This window comes from Limulus polyphemus, unplaced genomic scaffold (genome assembly GCF_000517525.1).
Source record: "Limulus polyphemus unplaced genomic scaffold, Limulus_polyphemus-2.1.2 Scaffold483, whole genome shotgun sequence".
In the NCBI taxonomy this organism is placed as follows: Eukaryota; Metazoa; Arthropoda; class Merostomata; order Xiphosura; family Limulidae; genus Limulus; species Limulus polyphemus.
In genome coordinates this window covers 521,123-543,383 of record NW_013666093.1, presented here as the reverse complement: position 1 = coordinate 543,383, position 22,261 = coordinate 521,123, and the positions used below count along the sequence as shown (strand labels likewise).

Genomic DNA, 22,261 nt, shown 5'->3' with positions numbered 1-22,261 from the left:
GGTGTTGGGAAAGACCATACATTGTACTGAAAGCAGTCCATCACGTGGTTTACATAATTCAGAAGAACAGGTGGTCTAAGCCAAATGTCATCCACCATTATCATCTTTGTAAGTATGTTGGTGAGAGAACAACCAGCTGGGTAATTTCAGATAAGAAATTTCGAGCAAAAATTCAATTTGCTGAAGAGCCTAGGATTCATGTTAAAATCACTTCCATGTAATAAACAAGAAAAGAGTCACCAATTTAGTGAGTGGAAAGTTTACTGTACTGTTTTATTTGTATAATAGGATTGTACAAGGGTCTTCACAGTCCATGAAGAGGACAGCATTGTTGTAAGTTATATTTTTATCATTTTATTTAGATGTTTGTTTGCCAGAGAGACCATGTAATGACGTCATGATGATGAAAGGTCGAGAACTTTTATGAATCTTAAGGCTTCAGTAGAATCTAGAATTTTCTTGTACTAGGTAGACTTAAGAGTATAATATAAATACCAGAGTTCGTGAATTATTCAATTATTGAGTGTTCAGTTCATGTCAGTTAGCGAGTTAAAAAGTGAGATTCCGTCCGTCTGTGTTTCAGTTAGTCAGTCAATTAGTCAATGAGTTCGTTATCGATTGATTAGCAACGAAATTCTGCAGGTAAGTTCATAAGTATAACAGGTGTACTTTAGTTTCAGAATTTCTGTTGAAACGTTGTTTGCGAATTAGGTCTACCAGTAATAGTTGACTCTAGTACACTTTACTTAAGAAATAAATTAATTCGTTAGAGTTACGTGGACTAGACTGGGCATTATTTTAACCAAATTATCGAAAATAACTCGCCAAGCGAGAGAATTCGTTACAACAATATACACATTTTTTAAATTTTAATTTGTCTCTTTTAGTGTAAAGCCACATCGAGACATCTGCTGTGTCTATCGCGGGGAACGGAATCCTACATTTTGGCGTTGCATGCTCATAGATTTACCGCTGTCCCACCGAAGGACTTTTAATTTAATAATATGGCAATATATGATTCCTGAGTTGTCATAAATAGGAAACTTACACCAGAGAATAGTGGCAAAAATAGTGTTCAAAATGACATAGAAATTTCCTTGAATTTTCTAGTTTTTTTATATGCTATTGTACTTATTTTAATCAGAGATAAAATGTTGTTTTACATAGTAACATTGTTATTCATTTTATTATTTTAGGTAATTTAAACATTTAAAGTTTCGCCCCCTGGCTTTTGGCCTCAGAACCTCAACTTAATGATTCTTAACATCTGATGGGGACTACCAAGCTATTAATAACTTTAAACATAAAAATACCACACAAATCACAAATTATATAGCAATTTATAGTACTAATAGTCACATTAACTAATTAACTTTTTCTAATTTATGTTGCAGGATACCTAAATTGGGTATAAATCATTTAATTTAATATATATCAAATGAATTTTTTAAAAGATCCCGGATTCAATCTAACAGTCACGTGACCCAAGGTGCGGCCACCTTTCTTCTATGCTGTCGTGTCGTCGGCTGATATTTGCCTAAAACCTCTTAACTCACACAAAAAGGTAAGAAAGACGAATAAAGATGCATTGGTACTTATATCTCGAGTTTATTATACAAAGCAGTTCGTATTTAGTTTACATATATTCATTCACTGTTAGATTACTCAGACACAAAAAATAGAGAATTGAGTTTATGAGTATGACGGAGGATCAGATTACTAAACTGTAGTCTGATTCTGAGCTGCAAGACGATGTAGTTCGGCCAAGTCTGAAGTGTAATTTTCTCTACTGACCACCATTTATGATTATTATCCTCTCATTCGTTGATTTTGTAAATGCATTGATTTATTGTATTGTAAACGAAAGTAATTAATTATTTTTACTTTTTTGGTATAATTTGTTCTCCGTATGGGGTTGTGCAAAAAAGTTAACTAAGACTAAGAAATAAAAATATCCCATATGATTAAGCTAAAGTGTGACATATGCTAGTAGAAGTAGTAGTATTGCTACTCAATTCCTAGTGAGTTGAATTATTTGTTTCTGTATTTAACAATTTTAAGCCTATACTAGGTTATATAGTTATCTTACCATAGCTACATTTGTTTGTTATATATTGTAGGTATAATTAGTTAACGAGAAGTAATTTTTTATTAGTTCATATAGCACTACGTTCCTGTTTACTGAAGAATGTGGCAAAACTTATGAATTACTAGATTTACAAAATTAATTAATTACTGTGAATTGTTGGGATGAGAAAGTTGCTTTTAACTGTACAATGATTTTACACACAAGCAAGAGTCAAACATTAAGATGAAAATATTTTATAGGGAAAATTACCTTTATTTTAGCATGGCAAACATATCTGTAATTATTGAGGTTGGTATATTTTGAATTGTTTATTTCAGTTTGATGTACTGCAATTTGAGTGTAAAACACCAATAGACTACTTCTAATTGCTATTATTTTCAGTGGTTATGCAGCCATTATTAATTTTCATGTCATTAATTTTGACATTCTCATGCAAAGTGAAGTGTAACAATGAATTGACTGTATGTATATTGTAAAAATTGTGTAAGATTTGTCTTAGTAGCACTTTCTTTACTGTGCTTTAAACACACGAATAGCCTGACAACAATGAGTGGAAGCTTTATGTTGTAGTTCAACTAAGCCTATTTCTTTGAGTGATTGTGAACATTTCTTACCAGAAAAAAAAAGAAGAAAAAATCATAAGCAGGTTATGAATAACCGCAATGCTATTGAAAATCACTACTCCACAGTGATTATTTTCACTAAAGTACTTGATGTGAATCAACAACATTATTCTAAGCTGATGTAACACATGATTTACTGAATGTATGTAGAAAGTATAAGCCTAAAGACTGTGAAGGACAAAACAAATTAAATAGTTCACAGATGAATATAATCGTTTACTTGATCATATACATATATATATATATGTGTATATGTATATATAATTATAAATTTACATACTGAGGCAGAGTTTGTCAGTGTATGGTTAAAACTGAAACTAATGAGTTAGTAATCATTTGATCATTTCAAGTTACTTATACTATCCCTGTTAAACATTTCTGTTGCTTAAACTATCATTTATGTAAATAAATGCTGAAAAGGTTTCATTGTCTAGTATGTATTGTGAGTAATTATTGTCAGAATATACTGATGCATTATAACTATTATGAATACTTAAAAGTTAGATTACCTAGACTGAATGTAGCTCTTGGCACAGTGACAATGACAGATATACGTATATATATAGGCACACACACAAGAAAGAAAGAGAATGTTACAACTTTAGTGCAAAATTGTTTTCCAATTCATTTTGATGACAACTTAAAATTCTTAGGTTTATATAATTGTTTAACTCTCCTATAAAATGGTATTTTTTTGTCATAAATGATAACAGTTCTAAAAATTAAATAATGTTAAGAACTTAAGCACAATGTCTTTAGTTGAAGGCTGTTTGGATTTTCACAGACACCCCTCCATCTACAAAAGCACTAACTAAAGAAGCCAACACAAATGTACCTCATTCACATATGCAGCTGAAATAAGTCTAAATAACAAATAGTATAGGTCAATTGGTAAACCATTTCACATGTTAACTTAAAAATAATGTTGTTAAAAACACACCAGGATTGGGGCTGTTAAGACTTATTCTTATAATTTTTTCTTAGTCATAGAATTATTTCTTTAATACTAAAGAAAAGCCCTTCTCAGGCTGAAAACATGACATATGGGCAACAAAAGACTATTCAAGGATGTCCCTGCACACCTACCCTTGTGAAAGAATAAAAACTTTACCTTAACCTTTACTTTTCAAGAAATTATTGGTTCTCCTTTTAAATTATTTTTATAGTGCTGAACTCCACCACTGTTAATGACAACTTATACCATAAGCTAGACTCTCTGTTAATAAAATAAAACTGTTTTAACTGAAGCCTAGTTTGTGTTTGCCAAACCATCATCTTGTATTCTCTCCTCTTGTCTTCAGAATTTAGCACAAAAAAATCAGATACCCTTATTCTGTTGATCCTCTAGATAATCTTGTAAACTTCAATAAGATTACTTCTTATCCTTCTTTTCTCTTGAGAAAATAACTTAAGAGATCTTAATATATCTCCATAAGATAATCCTTCTAACCCTGAAATGATCATAGTAGCACTCCTGTTAAACTTTCCAATAAGTTATCTGTCCATGCATGGTATTCTGAGTTAGGCTTAACTAGTATTCCATAAGCCTGATGAGTCCTGGTATTAGGCAAAAGGCCTCGTCAGCAGTGGAGATGGCATGTACAGCATGGTGGACATATTGTTATATAATCTTTACTTTCACTCTTAAGTTCTTAGAATATAGAATTTCTTCTTATTTTAGATTTGTTATCACTGTATCTTTAAATACACCCTAAAATTCTATTCGCTTTGCTACTAGCAACAGAGCACTATTTTAATGGCTTGCATGTCTAATCCACCATAAAGACAAGATATTTTTCTTCAGTCACATTACTGTCTGGGTTGCCATCTGTATTAAATGTGTGAATCAAGTTATGATAAATCTTACTCTTTCTCATATTAATTCCAATCAAAGAAAGCTACCTATTTAGATTAAACTGAAAATCAACCTGGTTATGAGTGTAGTAATTAAATATACTTTCATTATGTTATTTTTTATAAAGATTACAATGTATTGTTTCATCAGTTGGGTACTCTTGCTTTTAGCAATATTTTGTTCAGCTCAGGAGACTTAGGTTAGTCTTGAGTTTATATACTAAGCTAACAGTACAAAACAATCTATAATAAAAGCATAATAATGAAAAATTAAAAGAAAAACTAAGTATCACTGAACTTTCTAACTAATAATGTTAATAAAAGTAACCAATGAAAGAACAGAGTATACTTAACAGAGCACACAAACGCTAATTGTTAGTTTGAAGTGTTGTCATAGAATTGATGTTATTGAGCAACACAACATCACTATGATCATTTATAAGTAAAGCTTTACACAATCTTCTCTAGATATGTCATGTCTCCCATGAAACCCAATAAATAACTCTTGATAGTGTAATTTTTGAGGAGCCTGACATCTGAGATTAATTGGTGTGACTCATTATTATTTGGGTGTAGTGTTAAAAGTAATAAAAAAACAACAGTATATTAAACATACTATGAGATGTATCTAACACAACTACTTTCACTTTAACTAACCTTTGTTACTTAACATGTGGAGTTGAAAATAGAAAAGTAAATAGTTAAATTTTCAGTAACAACTAGTAAGTAGACTATTCAAAAATGTTCACTAATAATAATAAGACTTAGAAAAGGAAGTTACAGCAATGGTAAATATGATAAAAGTAATCAGCAAAAACTAATGTAACTTAACTAGTAACAATTTATATAAACTTTTATATAGGTAATGTTAACTATATATAGTAATAGTATAAACAAATGGGATATAAAGCTAATAGTGGTAAATACACTAGTTTGGTTTAGTATGACAATTTATAAAAAGTTAGTCTTATATGAAAGTTTCAAAAAGGTTGCGATATTCTGTAAAACATTTAAATCTATAATTAGTAGCAAGAATATTGTTGAATCTTGTGTTCAAAATGCAATAGGAGAAAACTTGTTTGTGAAAATGGGTGTGATTTTACAAACTGTCCATGAAGTCTTGTATTTAGAATAAACTTTTTTATCTCAAACAAACTGGAATAGTAAACAATGTTACATAACTTATTAGGAAATGTAAAGTTTATAATTACAAAGTTGAAAGTGTCTATTTTATTAAAAACTAAACTTGAACAATGTTGATGAAATCCAGGTAATGGGCTTTGTTTTTAGTGAAAGAGCTTTTCCCACAATGAGTTCTGGTGGGCAAGTTCATTATTTAAGGTGATTTGCCAAATATTTGACCCCTGTGACAAGTGAAATTCAAGGAAGTAATTGTCCTCTTCATAATTTTATTTTCCCCATTTAAGTCAATAGACACAAAATTATTTTAAACTGATGTATTGTGGAGTTGGTATTGCTGCCTAAAATAAAATAAAAATACAGAACCAGAATTATTATGATTTAACAATTAATGTTTACATATCCAACCAGTTTTATCTTGTTTTTATTTTCATTAATGTATTGCCCCCCGGTGGCACAGTGGTATGTCTGCGGACTTACAATGTTAGAAACTGGGTTTCGATACCTGTGGTGGGCAGAGCACAGATAGCCCATTGTGTAGCTTTGCGCTTAATTACAAACAAACTTTAATGTATTTTGTGATTTCTTTTTGGATTTTTATTGTCTTCTGAAGTAGCTATATAACTCTGATCAAGAACTTAAATGTTGCACGATCAATAATGACTTTCCTTCAAATGTCATGGAGCAGCATAATCTAGATCATCATGCTTGCAAGTACTAGGTATCATTATCTGACTTATTTAAGTACAGAAGTATTTATGTAGCTTTAAAAGGAAATAATTATTTGCTATGAGCAAAAAGACAAATGTCATAAGAAACAAACAAAAAATTCCTAGGTGTCTAATTCCTGTGAATATTTTTAAATTGCTTTATTTAACCTTCATGTGTGGCTCCACCACATCATCTCTTGAAAACTTGTAAATGTTAAAACTTTTATTATAAATGATAGCCAATTTGCTTACATCATTTTAAAAATGAGCTCCTACCCTTTTTGATTATTTTTAACTCGTCATCCAAACTTGAAATCAGTCACAAAGCCTAGTTAATTCACCTTCTAATAAAGAACATTCTTCATAATTTTACTCATCACCCTAATAACCTCAAAAAATTTATCATTTTGTATTTTTACTGATACCAATATAATTAATTCATTATAATTAATATTAACTTTTAGTTAAAGTAAACTACCTACTTAAAGCAAAACTAAAAATCAACCTGATAATAAGTAGAGGTAATTATACCTTTCTTACATTCTTACTTAGAAATAGAACACATTGTTTCATCAGTTGGGGACCCTCTCTGCTAGTACCCTCATGAGGTTCTGCTAGTTTAGGAGATTTAGGTTAGTCCTTAATACATATATTAAGCTAACACTGCAAAACAATCTCTGTAATAAAAAATAAAATTAGATGTATTAATTATTCTAACCGATATCGTTAACCCTATATGTTTGATAGAGTCAAAATATGCATATCATGACGTTTTCCAGAATTATGTTCAGAGTTTAATTAAACAACTTTATTTTAAATATATACCAGTAAAATTAGATTTAAAATGTAATTTATAATTCAAATTTTAATATTATTTAAATTTCAAGAGTAAATATAAAAAAAACTTCCAAATCTTCACTTTCCTGTTTCACGTGATGCATCTGGCTTTGATTTCTTTTTTCGAGATTTTCTAATATCAAAAATTGGTTGGTGAGGCTTGCAGCCAATTAAAAACATAACTACTAAGAATACAAAATGTGAACTTCCTACCTACTTGATTTGCTGAGATATCAATAAATTTGTTGAACTTACTACAGAAGCCTCTCCCATCTTTTCAAGTCAGTTATATACATCACATCTACCTGTATGATGGACAAGTTTATAATCAGCAGAAAGAGCTTATTATGTTGCACAGGAATCATTAGATAGCTTATATTTAGCAGTTAAAGTCATTGTATGTTGAGTGAAGTCATTGCTTCTAGCAGTAACAGTTAAAAAGTCAGGTAAATTATAGTAGTTTTGGTATATTCTAGTTTCTGATATATTTTTGTTTTAAAATGCATATTTGAAAGCTATGTGAGTTATGTTAAGACAACAAACAGTGGAAAAAATAGTGCCAATGGGCCTCAACACCTAAAGCAAGTGCTAAATTTTTATGTACATTTTTTACTTAGTTAATATATTTTAGAAAGTAACTAAAATGTAAAAATCAAAACATCTTAACCTGGGTAACAAGAATAAAATAATCTAAAGTTTTAAGATCACAAGAACTATGCATAGCTCAATCAGTTTATTTACCTTATCCGTGTGTAGGAAATAGATAATGGCTTTTACTGTGATCTCGAGTAATAAACAGCTTCTCTGGAACAAAGTCTGGAAGTAAAACAAAATTAAAAGAAAACAGCTGTGTAAAAGTTAACAGTTGAATTTTTGAAGGTTAAACTGAATATCTGGAAAGACACGATGCATTTAAAGAAGAAAAATAAGTATTAATTTTCTTTTTCATATTTTTTAACTTTTCATTGTACGTAGATGAATTTTTTAAATTTGGTGCTAGGGTAGAGAAAATAATAAGATTTAAAGTTTTACCAAGAAAAACTTTTGATATTCATTTAGGAGGTTGTAGAGGTTATGCAAATAAAATATGAAAACTAAGATAAAAATAATTATTTTTCTTACAAGTTGTAGCTTTTACAGTAAGGAAGATTATCTTTTAGAACAGATACATGTTTCAATCATTTTTAAGTACCTGTACTTGTAAAGAACAATCTTTACTGTAAAAGCTGTAACTTGTAATAAGATAATACTTAATCTGTAAGTAAACTCAAAATGAAATTATTTTTATTCTTAACATGAAAATCACCTTTCACTCTGCCTGACTCAGTAAAGGCTTTGGAAATTGATTTTTTTTTTGTACAACAGACTTGTGATGTTTATTAAAAGCTTGTCAAATTTCATGAAGATATGTATAGTTTAACACTTCCAAGGTGGGTCAAATTAATCCATTTTGAACAGGAAGTTAATGAAAGTAGCAATTGTGAAATAATAGTGTACAGAAACATTATTTGTTGGTTTTCAGTACTGTCACATATTTAATGTTTGTTGAAAAATGTAACATCAGTATAACTGAGTATAAGCTAAACTTTATACTGTTTTCCCCCCAAAAATCTTATGACCAATGAAAACCCATTAAACAGCTCCAACAGTGTAACTTTAGAGGTACGTGGCATCTAAGATAAATTACTACAGTACTATGGTGACCAGAAGTCTTGGTTTTGTTGGGACAGTTCCATTTTTTGGTAGTTGTTCCAGTGTCCTGAAAAAATTTTCAAGATGCATAAAATGTAACAATGTACATCAAAAGGTCAGTCACATGAAATCATGAATGTAACAGGCCTGCTTGACTTGCTCATTGTTGGAAACTTATTTTGCTGCTGCTAAACTCTCTCAAATGTTCTGTCTGTGAATGTTGGGGAACCCAGGTCTGCTCATCATCAAAATGCACCATAGACAGTCATATACTGAATTTTATGACTATTTTAATGAAGAAAATATAATTTCTACATTCCATTCATTCATCACAAAAATATGCCAAAAAAATTTGAAGGTAATGCTAAAACTTAATAGTAGTATGTTTGAAAATGTTATGGATTCTTAAATATACCTGGTTATGAAGTACCAATTTTTTGTGTGTTTATTCTAGAAACAATGCCAATGTTAATATATTTAGAAATATTATGGAACAATTTAATAAATTTAAAGTAAATTAAATAAAATTTGTAATAACCAATTTGAAATTAGGGGCAAGGATTGGTCTGTCCCAGTTTCTGGTTTGGAAATCTGGTCACCCTATAAAATATGTTACTGTTCTGTATAACAGTTTTAAATACAATACTAAGAAAATAATGTTAAACATACCATGAGGTGTGTCTAACACAACTATCCCCCACTTTAACTTCTGTCACTTAGCGAAACATATGAAGCAGATATTGGGAAGCAATAAATGAAGTTAAATATACTGTAAAAGCTGAAATGTGAACTTTATAAGCCGTGAAATAGTTCTATAATAATAAGACTTACAATGAGAATGTACGGTAATTGTAAATGTGGCAAAGAAAATAATTAGCAAAAACTGATCTAAGTCAACTAATAATGTAATGTCGTACTATATATATGAAACTTGTATGGATAGTATTAAGTATTAAGTGATGGAAGGTAAAGTAAAAGGTGGTCAGTACAATAAAGCAGCTTCTTACTGCTACAAACAATTTACAAAGGATTTAAAGTGTAGATGTGAAAGTTTTTAAAGGATCGTGATATTCTGTAGAACTTTTAAACCCTTAATCAGTAGAAAAAAAATATTGTTGAATTTGCCACAGAACGTAATGACATTTGTGTTTAAGTGCAATAGACTGTAGGAAAAATGCCTTATGAAAAGTGAGAGTGAACTTAGTTAAGTAAAGTAAAGGTCATTCAGCACATCTACTACAGTTTGTAGGTAACAATTTAAAAATTTTTTTAGCTAGGTATAGGGATAAGCAGAATTACATTTATCATGGATTTCATGTTTTAATTATTTTTTTTGGATGTTGTGATAGTCTTGTGGAGCTTAACAGCCTTTGCCACTTTACTTATCCTTGTGTGCCTTCTTTACTGTCCAAAAACTATGATCACCAATCCAAATTAAATGTAACTCTTCACTTCCTTAGACCTATCAAGTGTAATTTTGTTTTTGCTGTCATTTGTTGAATAAAAGTTAATGTGACAAAATTTGTATAGATGATTTATAGTCATAAATTTAGAACAAGAAGCATCAGAGTCTAAACTTGTGCATTTAAAATTAATCTCAGTTGAAACAAAATTACATGTAAAGTTCTTCAACTAAATTAACTTGTAACTTTTGACCTTTATCATACACAGATGATTCAGTGAGTGTTTAACTAGACCCTTAGCTCTGTAAATATGTAAATATAACTTTATTAAGAATGCAATAAAAAGACAAACTAACATATATTGTGTCATAAAATGAAAGGGAGTTATTAGAGCCTTGGTACATCAACTGACAAATTATTATATCTACTTTTGTCATAAATTAAATAGGGTTTATCATAGATGTTTGTGCTTTCAACAAGTAATCCCAAGGGTAGAATTAGGAGAAAACAGTTACACAGTTAGGTACGTAACTGGTTGTTATAATTATAAAAGTAAAACCATATCAACTTGTAGACTTCAACCCAGACAGAAAGGAAGTAAAAACTGTTTTCAAAACTAAGAAAACAATTTATTAAAAGTGATGTTCATAGTGTGTGTTTAGTTTTTGATTTAAACATAGTCTTTGAGAAATTGAAGATGCATTATTGTGTCTATAACACAATATCTATATGAAATGTTAAATAAAAATTAAGTAAAAGGGAGTTTAGGTGTATATGTCTACTCACAACAGTAAATATGATGATGCTTAAAACTTTTAAAGGTTCAGTTAAAAACAATGTTACTGAACAGATTAATTAATTTATTAGGAATCTAAAAGCAAATGTTCAAACAAAAAATTGAAGGTGATGGTGAAAGAATATTTCAAAGATTTAAAGCTGTTAAAGTAACCATCTTAATAGGATGCATGCACATTTAAGTAATTAATCAAAATGAAGATGACCAGGCTCTTTATTTTTGCTACTCTGTTATGTAACTACTGTGTACTTATTAAAACTTCTGTTTCAGTTTAAAATTTTTTATATTGTTTTTTTCTTTCTAAAAAACAACATAAAGCTTAAAATTAATTTTGCTTAGTCACTACCCTTTTTTGTTTTCATGGCTAGTCAGTTGAAATTAACTTAAACAACCTGTGTTTTTCTTTATAGAGGAGGAAGGAAGTGAACTACAAACTAATGAATATGGTAGATTGTTTGGCTTGTAAAACTAGTAGTAGTGTCTTGGTAATTTGAACCAGTAGGTTTTATTACATCTGCATTTTAAAAACATGGTATTATTATTTTTTGCATTTCATAAAAATTTCCTGCATATATATAACAGAATTTTACATAAATGCAACCTCTGATAAATACGAGAAACCTAAATGCAAGCATTTTCTCTTCATAGTGTAGGAGAGACTTCTTTCCATCCCCAATTTTTTTCTCTCCACATATGAGAGTTTTATTTCTAAATGGTAGCTTTTGGTGTAAAAATGCTAGGTACCCTTAAAACTGAGTCATTTTAGGCACAGTTATAATTATATCTTGGAGAATACAATCAGACCGTGTTTATACACATAGTGCATCTTCAGAACTCAAATGCCCTGCCCTATATCAGTCACAAAAAAAAACTACCCAACACCATAAAAAAATCTGAAATAATATCCATGTAAATGCATTCTTATTTTAGACTGAATTATTTCTCTCTTTTAGTTATTTTAAAAAAATTGCACAGTAAAATGGTAACTTAAACTATGAAACAGAACCCTAATTAACTTCACTCATATAATGTCACCTTCTTAAATTAACATGAATAACACTTCCAACAATTGAATGGCATTCCTAAGCAAGTGTCTTTTTCATGTTAGATATTTAAGGAGACAAAAAATTTTTAATTTTTGCATTTATTACTTTTTCTAATTTTGCAGTGCAATAAATAAAATACTTTTAAATTGTGTGAACTTGTATATTTGTTAAAGACTTTAGAAATACTATATCTTAAATACAGCATTAGCAATAAGGTAGCTGTGTAAAAAGCTAAAATGTTAAAATATTTGCTCAGAATGAGCTTGCTTTTAATTGACATACAATTGCATGTTTTATGGGTGCAAAATAATTGTATCTCACTACTGAAAATTAATGGAGGTGATTAAGTGAATATAGCTGTAAAAAACATCTGCAGTAAAAATATAGCTAAACAGAACTTGTTAAAAAACAGATCACTTGAAGTATGCCTGTTCTAAATTTGAAGGATAGTAATCTACATAGATTTTGACATTTATTATACTTCATTTTTTTGGCTTATGAAATGGGCTTGTGAAGTGAATGTTATGTGAACCAAATGCAGTTGATTGTATGGCCTAGTTTGGAGGTAAAGGTGTCTATAAATAGAGTGGCTTCTGTTTAGAACAGGAAATGAATGGTTTTCTACTTTCAGTTGTGTAGACTTAATTTTAGCTTTCTTGTTTAGGCTTCTAGTTGTTGATCAAGTTATTAGTGCTTTTAGATCAATTTTTTCCTACACATAATTTTTATTAAGTTGTGTTTTTATTTTTTTGAGGAACATTTCCTAGATAAATAAAGCAAAGTTTGAGGAAATGGATATAGTTTTAAATTGTACATTTTAGAAATATGTTAATACATATATTTTCTTAACAGGAAAGCTGTAGTTCTATATCTCAACTTTAATTCAAAACAGAAGTATAACAGTATAGCAGCTCTTAGAGTAAGTGTTTTACCAATAATTAGGAGGAAACATAATGTAGCTCAGTAATTAAATTTTTGTGCTTATGTCTCCTTACTCTTAAATTACCAACTTGGATTTTGTATATCTTAACTACAGATGGGATCAGCATATTACATAAGGTTGAAAAATTTTAAGTCTGCCTGCTACAATGCTCCATATAAAGTAATAAGAAAATAATAACTAACATGGTCATGGATTCACAAATAGTTTGGTACATATATAGTTTTGAAAAATATGTTTTAAAAAAGTAGATGTGTTACGGGCCCCATCAGTAATATTAAGACAACTGTTTTGACTGCATGTGTAAATTTTTACATAAAATAAAAGCTATTTGTTATAAATAAAGATGCTCAGGGATTGAAATATTACATTCCTGCATCCCAAAGGAATTTGACTTTGCTTAAGGAATTTCATGTTTTTAGTTGTCTTTCCCAATTTGGAATGCATGGTCCATCCATATTTCTTTAGCTATGGCCAATGAAAGTGAACATATTGCATGAATGAAGTAATAAAAACAATTCATATTGAAATGTAATCTTCCTGAGAGTTTTCCCCTTAAGTAAATGTGATTTTATTTCATTATTTCTATCCCTGATGCTGTTCAGATATTATTAAATAATATGCAATTATTTTTGATAGTTTACAATATCTTTTTTTAAAAAAATTTTTTTCTATGCATTTATCCACAGTCTACCAAGTTCAACAATGGCTGAAAGTGCTTTGAAGTTTGGACCTGAATGGTAGGTTGCTTCTGCTAATTTTGACAAGTACTTGTAAATATATAACAAATGGTTACTGTGCAGTGAGCAGAACTTGTTTTACATAATTGTAACATTCAGTACTGTTACAGTCTAAATTATATAAAGCCTCTGTTAACCTTGAATTGCTTTTTTTGTAACTTATAATATAGAATAATGTGTTATTAATACTTAACTAAAATCCAGTGTGTAAGTAGATAAAATTGAGAACAATTACAATTAACTTATTTCATTGAGTTCACACCATAAAAGTAATTTTTCATGAAAGTTGATAATATAAATAGTGCTTTGATCACTACCATGTCTGTTGAATCCCAGCTGGTCTGATGAGCCCTGGTATGGAACAAAAGGCCTCGTCAGCACAGAATGTGGCAAATGTTGTGTTGTTGGCATGTTATAACATATTCTTGTTTGTTTCCATACATAAGTTTTAGAATAATTTGAATTTTATTTATTACTTCCTAAAATATTTAGTGTTATATCTATTTTTTAACTCTACATAGTTATTTTCAATGTTGTGTTTATCATGCCTACTTATTACAGTATATTTTTCTTTGCTTTCACTCATAAGTTCTTAGAAGAAAATGATGAAATTTTACTGAATTTACGTGAATGATGATCAATAACTTTCGATCAAAGCAAATCTAAGTACATGGACAAGAAATAAAAATAACCTCAAAAATAATGTGGCTAATTTTAAACAATGCACTTACTATGTAATGTCATAAAAATAATTCATAAGAAAACAAAAACCGATAAGAATGCATTGATTCTCAGTTGCTGACACTCACTGTTACCAATATATAACTCCAATAATGTCACATGAAGTTTGACAAGCCTTTAGACATAAATCCATATACTAATCCCACAGTGCAAAATAATTTTTCTTTACTTCAATTTTAGCATTCATGTTAGACTTGTGTTTCATTAGTAAGTAGTCGGCAATAGTATCTGAATTTGTGTGTGATGTGTACAAAATTTAATCTTGAAAGAAATTCTTTTCAAGCCTGTATCTCTTAATTTTTATATTAAAATTACAACAAAACATGCAATAATTGTCCTTTGTGAAGCTTAAAAAGACTGATGTAAATCCCTAAACAAATTTTTAATTCTAAAAAAAGGGCACATCATTCTTAAAAATGTTATATTGAAATATGAGGACTTGTGTTATAGATGTTTAGCTGAGCATCAGAATTATAAAGCTAATGATATCAAATATTGGATTTTATTATTCTTAATATTATTGTATAAGTAGATAAAAAGATATTCAGTAGAGTTGTTCAAAAAGTACATAAATATGTATTGTAATTACTAATATGTATTTCCCATTCATTGAAATATCAGTAGTGATTAGTGGAATTTGCTACTTCATTAATTCACAGGATCATTAATCAGTTACATTTAACTAATCAGTTATCTTCATATCAGAGTGATATTCCCAGCTGGTTTACTCGTATATTTTGTGGTATTAATTAATATAAGTAATACACTTTTTAAACCACAATTATTTATTTTTGTAAAACATAATTTGCTACATGTTTTGACCACATTTGTTTAGGTCATAATCAGGCTGCCCAATTATTATTATTATTACAACAATTGTATGATTACATTTTTGCATTTAATAAGATACAAACAAACAAAGTTGACAATGTTACCAAATAATGTGAAACATTTCCCTCTACAAGTCACTGAACCTTTTTATTTATAATTAATGATGTCATGCAATATTTCTCGTAAATTGTCTGTTTCCCACCTTAATGTAGAGATTAGTGCCCATGATTGTGTTATTTTTCTAACTTGTAATTGCATAAGTGTATTATTGAATGTTGTATATGCAACTGCGGATCTAGAAGAGGAGTTCAGGGGGTCTGGACCTTGCATCAATTTTGTTTTTCAGAAATTAATTACTTTAATGTTGTACAAGTAGGTATAGATCTAGGGTGGACCCCCCCCCCCCCATGTACCCTTTCTGTTTTTCCAGAAATTAATAACTTTATTATATAATGTTGTATAAGTATAAGCCACCCTCCCTCCATGTTGCTTCAGAAATTGATACAAATCAGCCAGATTTCCTTACACTACCATATAGTATTAGAAATGTGTTAGTGTTTTTATTTGATTGGGCGATTAGTTACCATAAAAGATATTTGAGGCTGAAATTAACACAGATGGAGTTTCTAACAATATGATTAAGGCCTCAGTCAGTAACTGATTATTTCTAAGCTACTACAACAATATGACTGTCAATTAAGCATTGCTATGGTAACTTTTCATGCCTTAGCATTTTCCAGACACACTAACAATATGTTTAGACTTAAGAGATTTTTCATCAAAGTTAGTATTTGTTAAGACACCTGTAGCTTTTACAACATAGACCAATTACAGTGTTGGTTTTTCATTATTTAAAAATTAGAATACTCATGAAGAAGATGTTTTACATATTGTTGGTGGCTAAAACAAGTGAAATTATATGTGATATGACTGTTTAACTAATGACTTTAACATAAAACGATTTGAAAATAGGCATTGTATTTACCAATGCCATAATTTTTTTCCAAATATTATTTAAATAATTATAACTATTTAATTGTGATTAAAGAATTTGAAATGTTTGTTTTTAACTGTTTCTGTTTTCGTATGAATCGTGACTAGAAATAAAGATACAAGCTTTGAAATCATTGGATTATAACAAGACTGAGTTAATTACTTACAGAATATATTAACGTTACTTTTAGTTTAACTTTGACTTATTTAGATTACTTTAGGACTATATGGTAATTTGACTAATTCAAAATACTATATTATTATAGTGGCAGTCTCTTCTTTCATGTAAAATATTCTGAACATTTAGTTACAGTGTTACACAGTTAACTTTAAAAAGTTAACTGGTATCATATCATCATTATTAAAATGAAACATTACTCCAACTAGTGTGGAGAAGTTAAAATATTGTTACTTATTAACACAAGAATGCTATATTATCCAAATAGACTCTCTACTTTCATACTTATTCATTTCCTAGTAGTTTTCAAACTTTCCAAGATAGCTATAGCTATCAAAATATATTTTACTAAGTTGCTAAACAAACCACTTTCTAATGGGGATATGAACCTACGATATTCATATATAGAAATTATATATGTATATATGAAATTATAATTAGTAATAATAGTAGTAGTAATATTTATGTTATTATTATTACATTCTATATACTATGTCTAGGCCAACATCTAGACTAACATTTCAAACAATAGAGGTGTCCTAATGCCAGTTAGAAGTCCTAGATATGGGTTTTAGCAATATTGGTCAAGGCTTTAAAGTTGGACATCAAAAGTGCAGGTTCCAGTTAGCGTATAGTTTTATTGACTTACACAATCTAAGCACTAGGTTTAGATGTAGACATAGAATAAAGCATAACAACCATGTTATGACTGCTTACATCTATATCTATAGGATAGCCTTCTAAGCTCTAGGTTTCTGCCATGTGGTGTTATTTGCCTGATGTAGGAAAGTCCCAGACACAAAAAAAAAAAACTGAAACAAAAGATAATTTTGGATGTAATTGTAAATGCTCATGTATTCAAAGAAAAACAAACAAACTTAACAGTAAATGGGCACTTGCAGTTTTGGGGTTAATTGTTTTTTCAGCACCCAAAAATCTCTTTGGAACCTAAATTTTTTTATGACTGTCCCTTAATGGCACTTAAAAAAAGTTAACTTCATGGACTGGGCATGTTTTAAGCAATGGCTCTTTATTATTCTACAGCACCAACATAGCAGTCTTTTTTATGTCATTAATTATAAAATTCATTGTTAATAGCATGCTCAATCAAAAAAAGAAAGCAAAAGTTCATTCAAGTAAAAGAATAATAGTATTGATAAGTAATATTGTTTTATTAATCCTTACCCTAATTCTGATTTGTAGACTACTTAAATGTAATTGATAATAATTAGATTTCATTTACTTATTCTAGTTCATACCAAAGCAGTTGTTGTTCATGAAACTGATGATATAAATAGTGCTTAGACAGTAATATTTCTGTTGTATCTAAGCCCACCTGATGAACCCCAGTACTGGGTGAAAGCCATCATCAGCACTGGATATTTCAGATATAGTGTGGTTGACATATTGTTACATACTCTTCCCTGCTTTTACTTCTTAGTTGTTATAATTCATGAACACATCATAAAGATTAGCTCACATCTGATACATACATATAAGATAATATAAAAGCATTATCTAATTTATTTCAAGAGGGATCATTCCATCACAACATAGCTTGGGCCTGAGAAATGTTGGTAAATTAAATAAGGCACATCACATGTATGAAAGAAATTATACTCTGTGATTTTTTCCTTTAGGACCAAGGTTTAAACAGTGTTTGAAATAAGTGATTTCCAGTTGTCTGAGACAACCATAACTATTGCTGGATAACTCAAGTGAACTACTATGTTGTCCATAGGACAAATGCAACATGGCTCAATCAAATGATAGTTTAGACATGTAGCTCATATTGGCACTTTCAGAGTACCATATGAATTATGAGTAGTATGACTGTGTGCACCCCACTATGATTTCTGCAGTGATGTGATTATCAAGACTACACACACACACTGCTTACCAATAAGAGTGTTTGTTATAATGACTTACAAACCTGTTGCAGTTCACGACTAATAACAAGTTGCCACTCAAAAGGATTTTGATAACACCACATTCATTTCCGTCTTTTAAATTTTCTATGTTTTGATACATTAGACTTAGATACAGTTATCGATATAAATTGTGGATCTGGAATGGCTAAGCAAGCTTCGCTTTAACTTTGTGTCAAAGACGAGTGATTAAAGCAAAATGGGTATAAAGTATGAAAAAAGAGGCCAATTGCAAATATGATCAAAACAAACTCAAAAGAATGCTCCAAATTTCCTGGTAAGATGACCGTCTGTGGCTGAAGTATGACAAAGAGAAAGACGGTTATATTTTGCTCGTGAAGTTCCTAATTAAATTCATTATTTTCTATCAACTAATGAGCTTTCTAATATGATATTTGATTTAGGACAATGTAACACCAAAGTTTGTAATTTTTATTAGTCATCTAACTTGTTCATTCAAGTGTGAACAATTAATTTATTGCATATGACCATAATTGACCTGAAGGTTGTGTACTGACATCCCAATCTGCAAGTCTTATTTCAGACACTGAAAAGATAATGTGTTTCAGCCTTCTAGGCAGTTATTAATAGCAGAATGTTAAAGATAATATATGATTGTTTGATTATATAATGGACAACTAAGCTGTAATTTTTTTTGTCAGCAAATACTTAGGTGGTGCACTTTTCTCACTCTGAAGTTGTTTCTGTAATGAGTACTTGTACATATGTGTAAAACTGTTAAGTGATTTGTCAGCTAGAAACGTTTTTTTTTTTCAGGTTGAGAAACCTATCTCATGGAAATAGCCTAACTTCTCCACCTCCAATGCTTGGGGGACCTCCAAAATACAAACTTTCTGATTATCGGTATGGTAGAGAAGAGATGTTAGCGCTGTTTGAAAAAAATACCAAGCCACCAGAAGAGTTACAAGATTTTCCGTCTCTCTTAATTGAGAAATGTCAGATACCATTGGCACTTGTTCCTATGTTAGAAGATGAACAGGTAAATGAACTTTGTTTTACAATTTTTTGAAGCACAAATTTCTCTGAGAGTTGTATCTGAAATTTATGAAAAATGATAATGCTAGAACAGGTATTTATTAGTGAGTAGAAATGAAGTTGATTTTATAATTTTTAAATATTTGAGCCTATTTAAGTTGTCAAAAATACACTTGACTGGAAACTATCAGTTAATATGTTACATTTCCACAATTTGAACAGTATCATGGAGAACATTTATATTTTCTTATTTATGGTGTTTTGCATTTTTAATACAAAAATAGTCATCAAAGGGGATTAAAAATTAAGAGTGGAAACAGCACACCTTGAAGTTGTATATAATATTTGACAAACAAAAGTTGGCATTCTTGAAACATTCAACTCAGAATCTATAACTGAGCACCAAAAAACAAAATAAGTACATTCAAGTCTCTAATATACTCAATTATGCAAATATGATATTTAACTTAATGTTAAACATGTATATGCATCTTTTATCCAAACAAAAGGTTAAACTAAGGCTAAGATTTTTCATATTATATCTTCTATTATGTTTTGGGGCTGTTTGACCCAATCCAGGTTCTCATAATATTTTAATATATTTTTTTGAGTTTGTTATGATGAGAGTTGACATTATTTTCTAATATTTAACATAAAATAGTAAAAGCTACATAAAGATATCTGTGATCTTGCGGCTTTTTCTGTTTGTTTGAAATTGCATTAGGTCAATATTACCCTTAACATAATAGACGTACTTAAATTCTAAACACACTAGGAAATTTGATAAACATTGAATGTAAACATGCTTTAAGCCAGCATTTCCCAAACTTTTGTCATCCATGTCCCCCTTTAATAAATATAGTTTATTGCATGCCCTATCTTTTTTTTTCTAAATGAGTGAGTTAAGTGATGAGATATAGCACTCAGATATACATTAAAATACTTCATGTTTTGTATTAATTACTTATTATTTCCATTAATAAAAAAATACATTAAAATGCTTAATTTTGCCTTATTGCACAGTTATTGACTATATCTTAATAGCTCGTGCCCTCCCAAGAGATAATTTGCCCCCCCCCCCCAGACTTTGGGACCACTGTTTTAAAAGCTTTAATCTGAAGTAAATAACTTTCCTTATTCAGAGTTGGTTTTGGAATTAATGCAAAGTAATTATAGGCACCAGGTGACTGCATGATAAGTGTAAAATATGACATTTGCTGTTAACTTTTTAAAGTACCTTAGAATGAATTACAGAGTACACACATACATACAACTGTTATGTCATGAAAGCTATAACTCCAACTCTTCTTTCCCAAAATATAAACTTTACAAACTGCTAACAAATTAACTCACATTGCATCTGTTTAAAAATAGAATTGTGGTGTTGTGATACTTCTCTTTAAAAGCATTCTAAAATAAACAGATATGTATATTTCTTAGGTCAGGTAATTATTTTTTTTAGGTACAAGCAGTTGTATTATCACTATTCTCGTATAAGATCTTCAGGGATTGAAACTAATTAATCTGGCCGCTGACAAATGTTTTCCAATTACCTTAAAAATTACTTGCAAAAGTGTTAACCATGCTGGCAAAAAAAAAATTAAAAATTCACAAGTTGTGTGCCTTTCATCCCATCACCACTGGTATCCCATACTGCATATGACACTAAGTTCTAGTGTCTTACATTCAAAATTTTATTAAAGTATTTTTTGTTTATGTTATACCAATTAGTATATCATAAAATCTTAGCTAATGACCCATATTTTAGTAGTATTGCATTTAAAGTTCTTAATTCTACAAGGCAATATTTAAAAAAATCCTGAATTTCTCCTAGTGTGACACACATGACACGTTTTCTCTAGGTATATTATTTTCTCTATTTTATCCATCACCCCTTCAAAAAGTACAAAATTAAATGTAAATTACTCCCTATAAAATCATCATTGCTCAGACAAACCATAATTTTGTAGCCTTCAATTTTGTTTGTTACAGAGCTATCAAATAGAAAATCAGACCCCTTCTGCCACACCCACCTGTCACATCCTCTCTGTCAGGATTTGTTAATAGTTCTCTCTTACATTTAATTATATATTACCTATAACCAATAGAAAGTCAAGATCTTTATCTATCAAATGACGTATCTTATAATATGTTCTGAACAGAATATTGTTAATTTCACTCAAGAGTACAAGATTCGTTCCCATGGGAAAGTTAACGACTAGCTTGGATGAATTTGTAATGGCTCTTGTTGCATAGTTAGAAAGGCAGAAAAATTTTGAGAGTTAGGGGAAATTGTGTACATTTTGCATATTATTAGTCTATTACCATTGGTGCATTATTTAATTAAATAAAAATTATTTAGTGCATTTCTACCATTAGTATAAAAAAAAGTAGGGCTAACTGTCATCGACAATTGACTGCAAAAAAAAAAAAAATTGGGTAAGTACTTTATTTCTTGTTTTTATGTTCATTCTTTATTTATTATTATAACTGATCCTGTATAGAAAGAAAGTAGAGAGAATAACAAATAAAATATAAAGTTTTACTGAAAAAAACGTTGGAATGTATTTAGGAACTGCACAAAGGAAATTTGAGATTTTTGAGATGAAGAAAAGTATTTTTAATACTCAACACGAAAATTAAACTTTAGCTACACGGACTAATTCAAACAAAATACTCAATATATTCATGGACGAAATACTTTATTTTAGTTTATTAAAAATA

The 22,261-nt window shown here is 29.6% G+C and overlaps 1 protein-coding gene across 1 annotated transcript in view; it reads left to right on the top strand.

Annotated features, from left to right (window-relative positions):
* The first annotated feature begins 317 nt into the window (after positions 1–317).
* LOC106458545 (GRB10-interacting GYF protein 2-like) overlaps positions 318–22,261 on the top strand; it is a 104,191-nt gene continuing 82,247 nt past the window's right edge. The window contains exons 1-5 of the mRNA XM_022384785.1: positions 318–333; positions 1,455–1,564; positions 13,043–13,109; positions 13,820–13,870; positions 19,319–19,541. Of these exons, the coding sequence (XP_022240493.1) occupies positions 13,836–13,870; positions 19,319–19,541 (258 nt within the window). The 5' untranslated portion in view covers positions 318–333; positions 1,455–1,564; positions 13,043–13,109; positions 13,820–13,835. The remainder of the gene's footprint in view (positions 334–1,454; positions 1,565–13,042; positions 13,110–13,819; positions 13,871–19,318; positions 19,542–22,261) is intronic.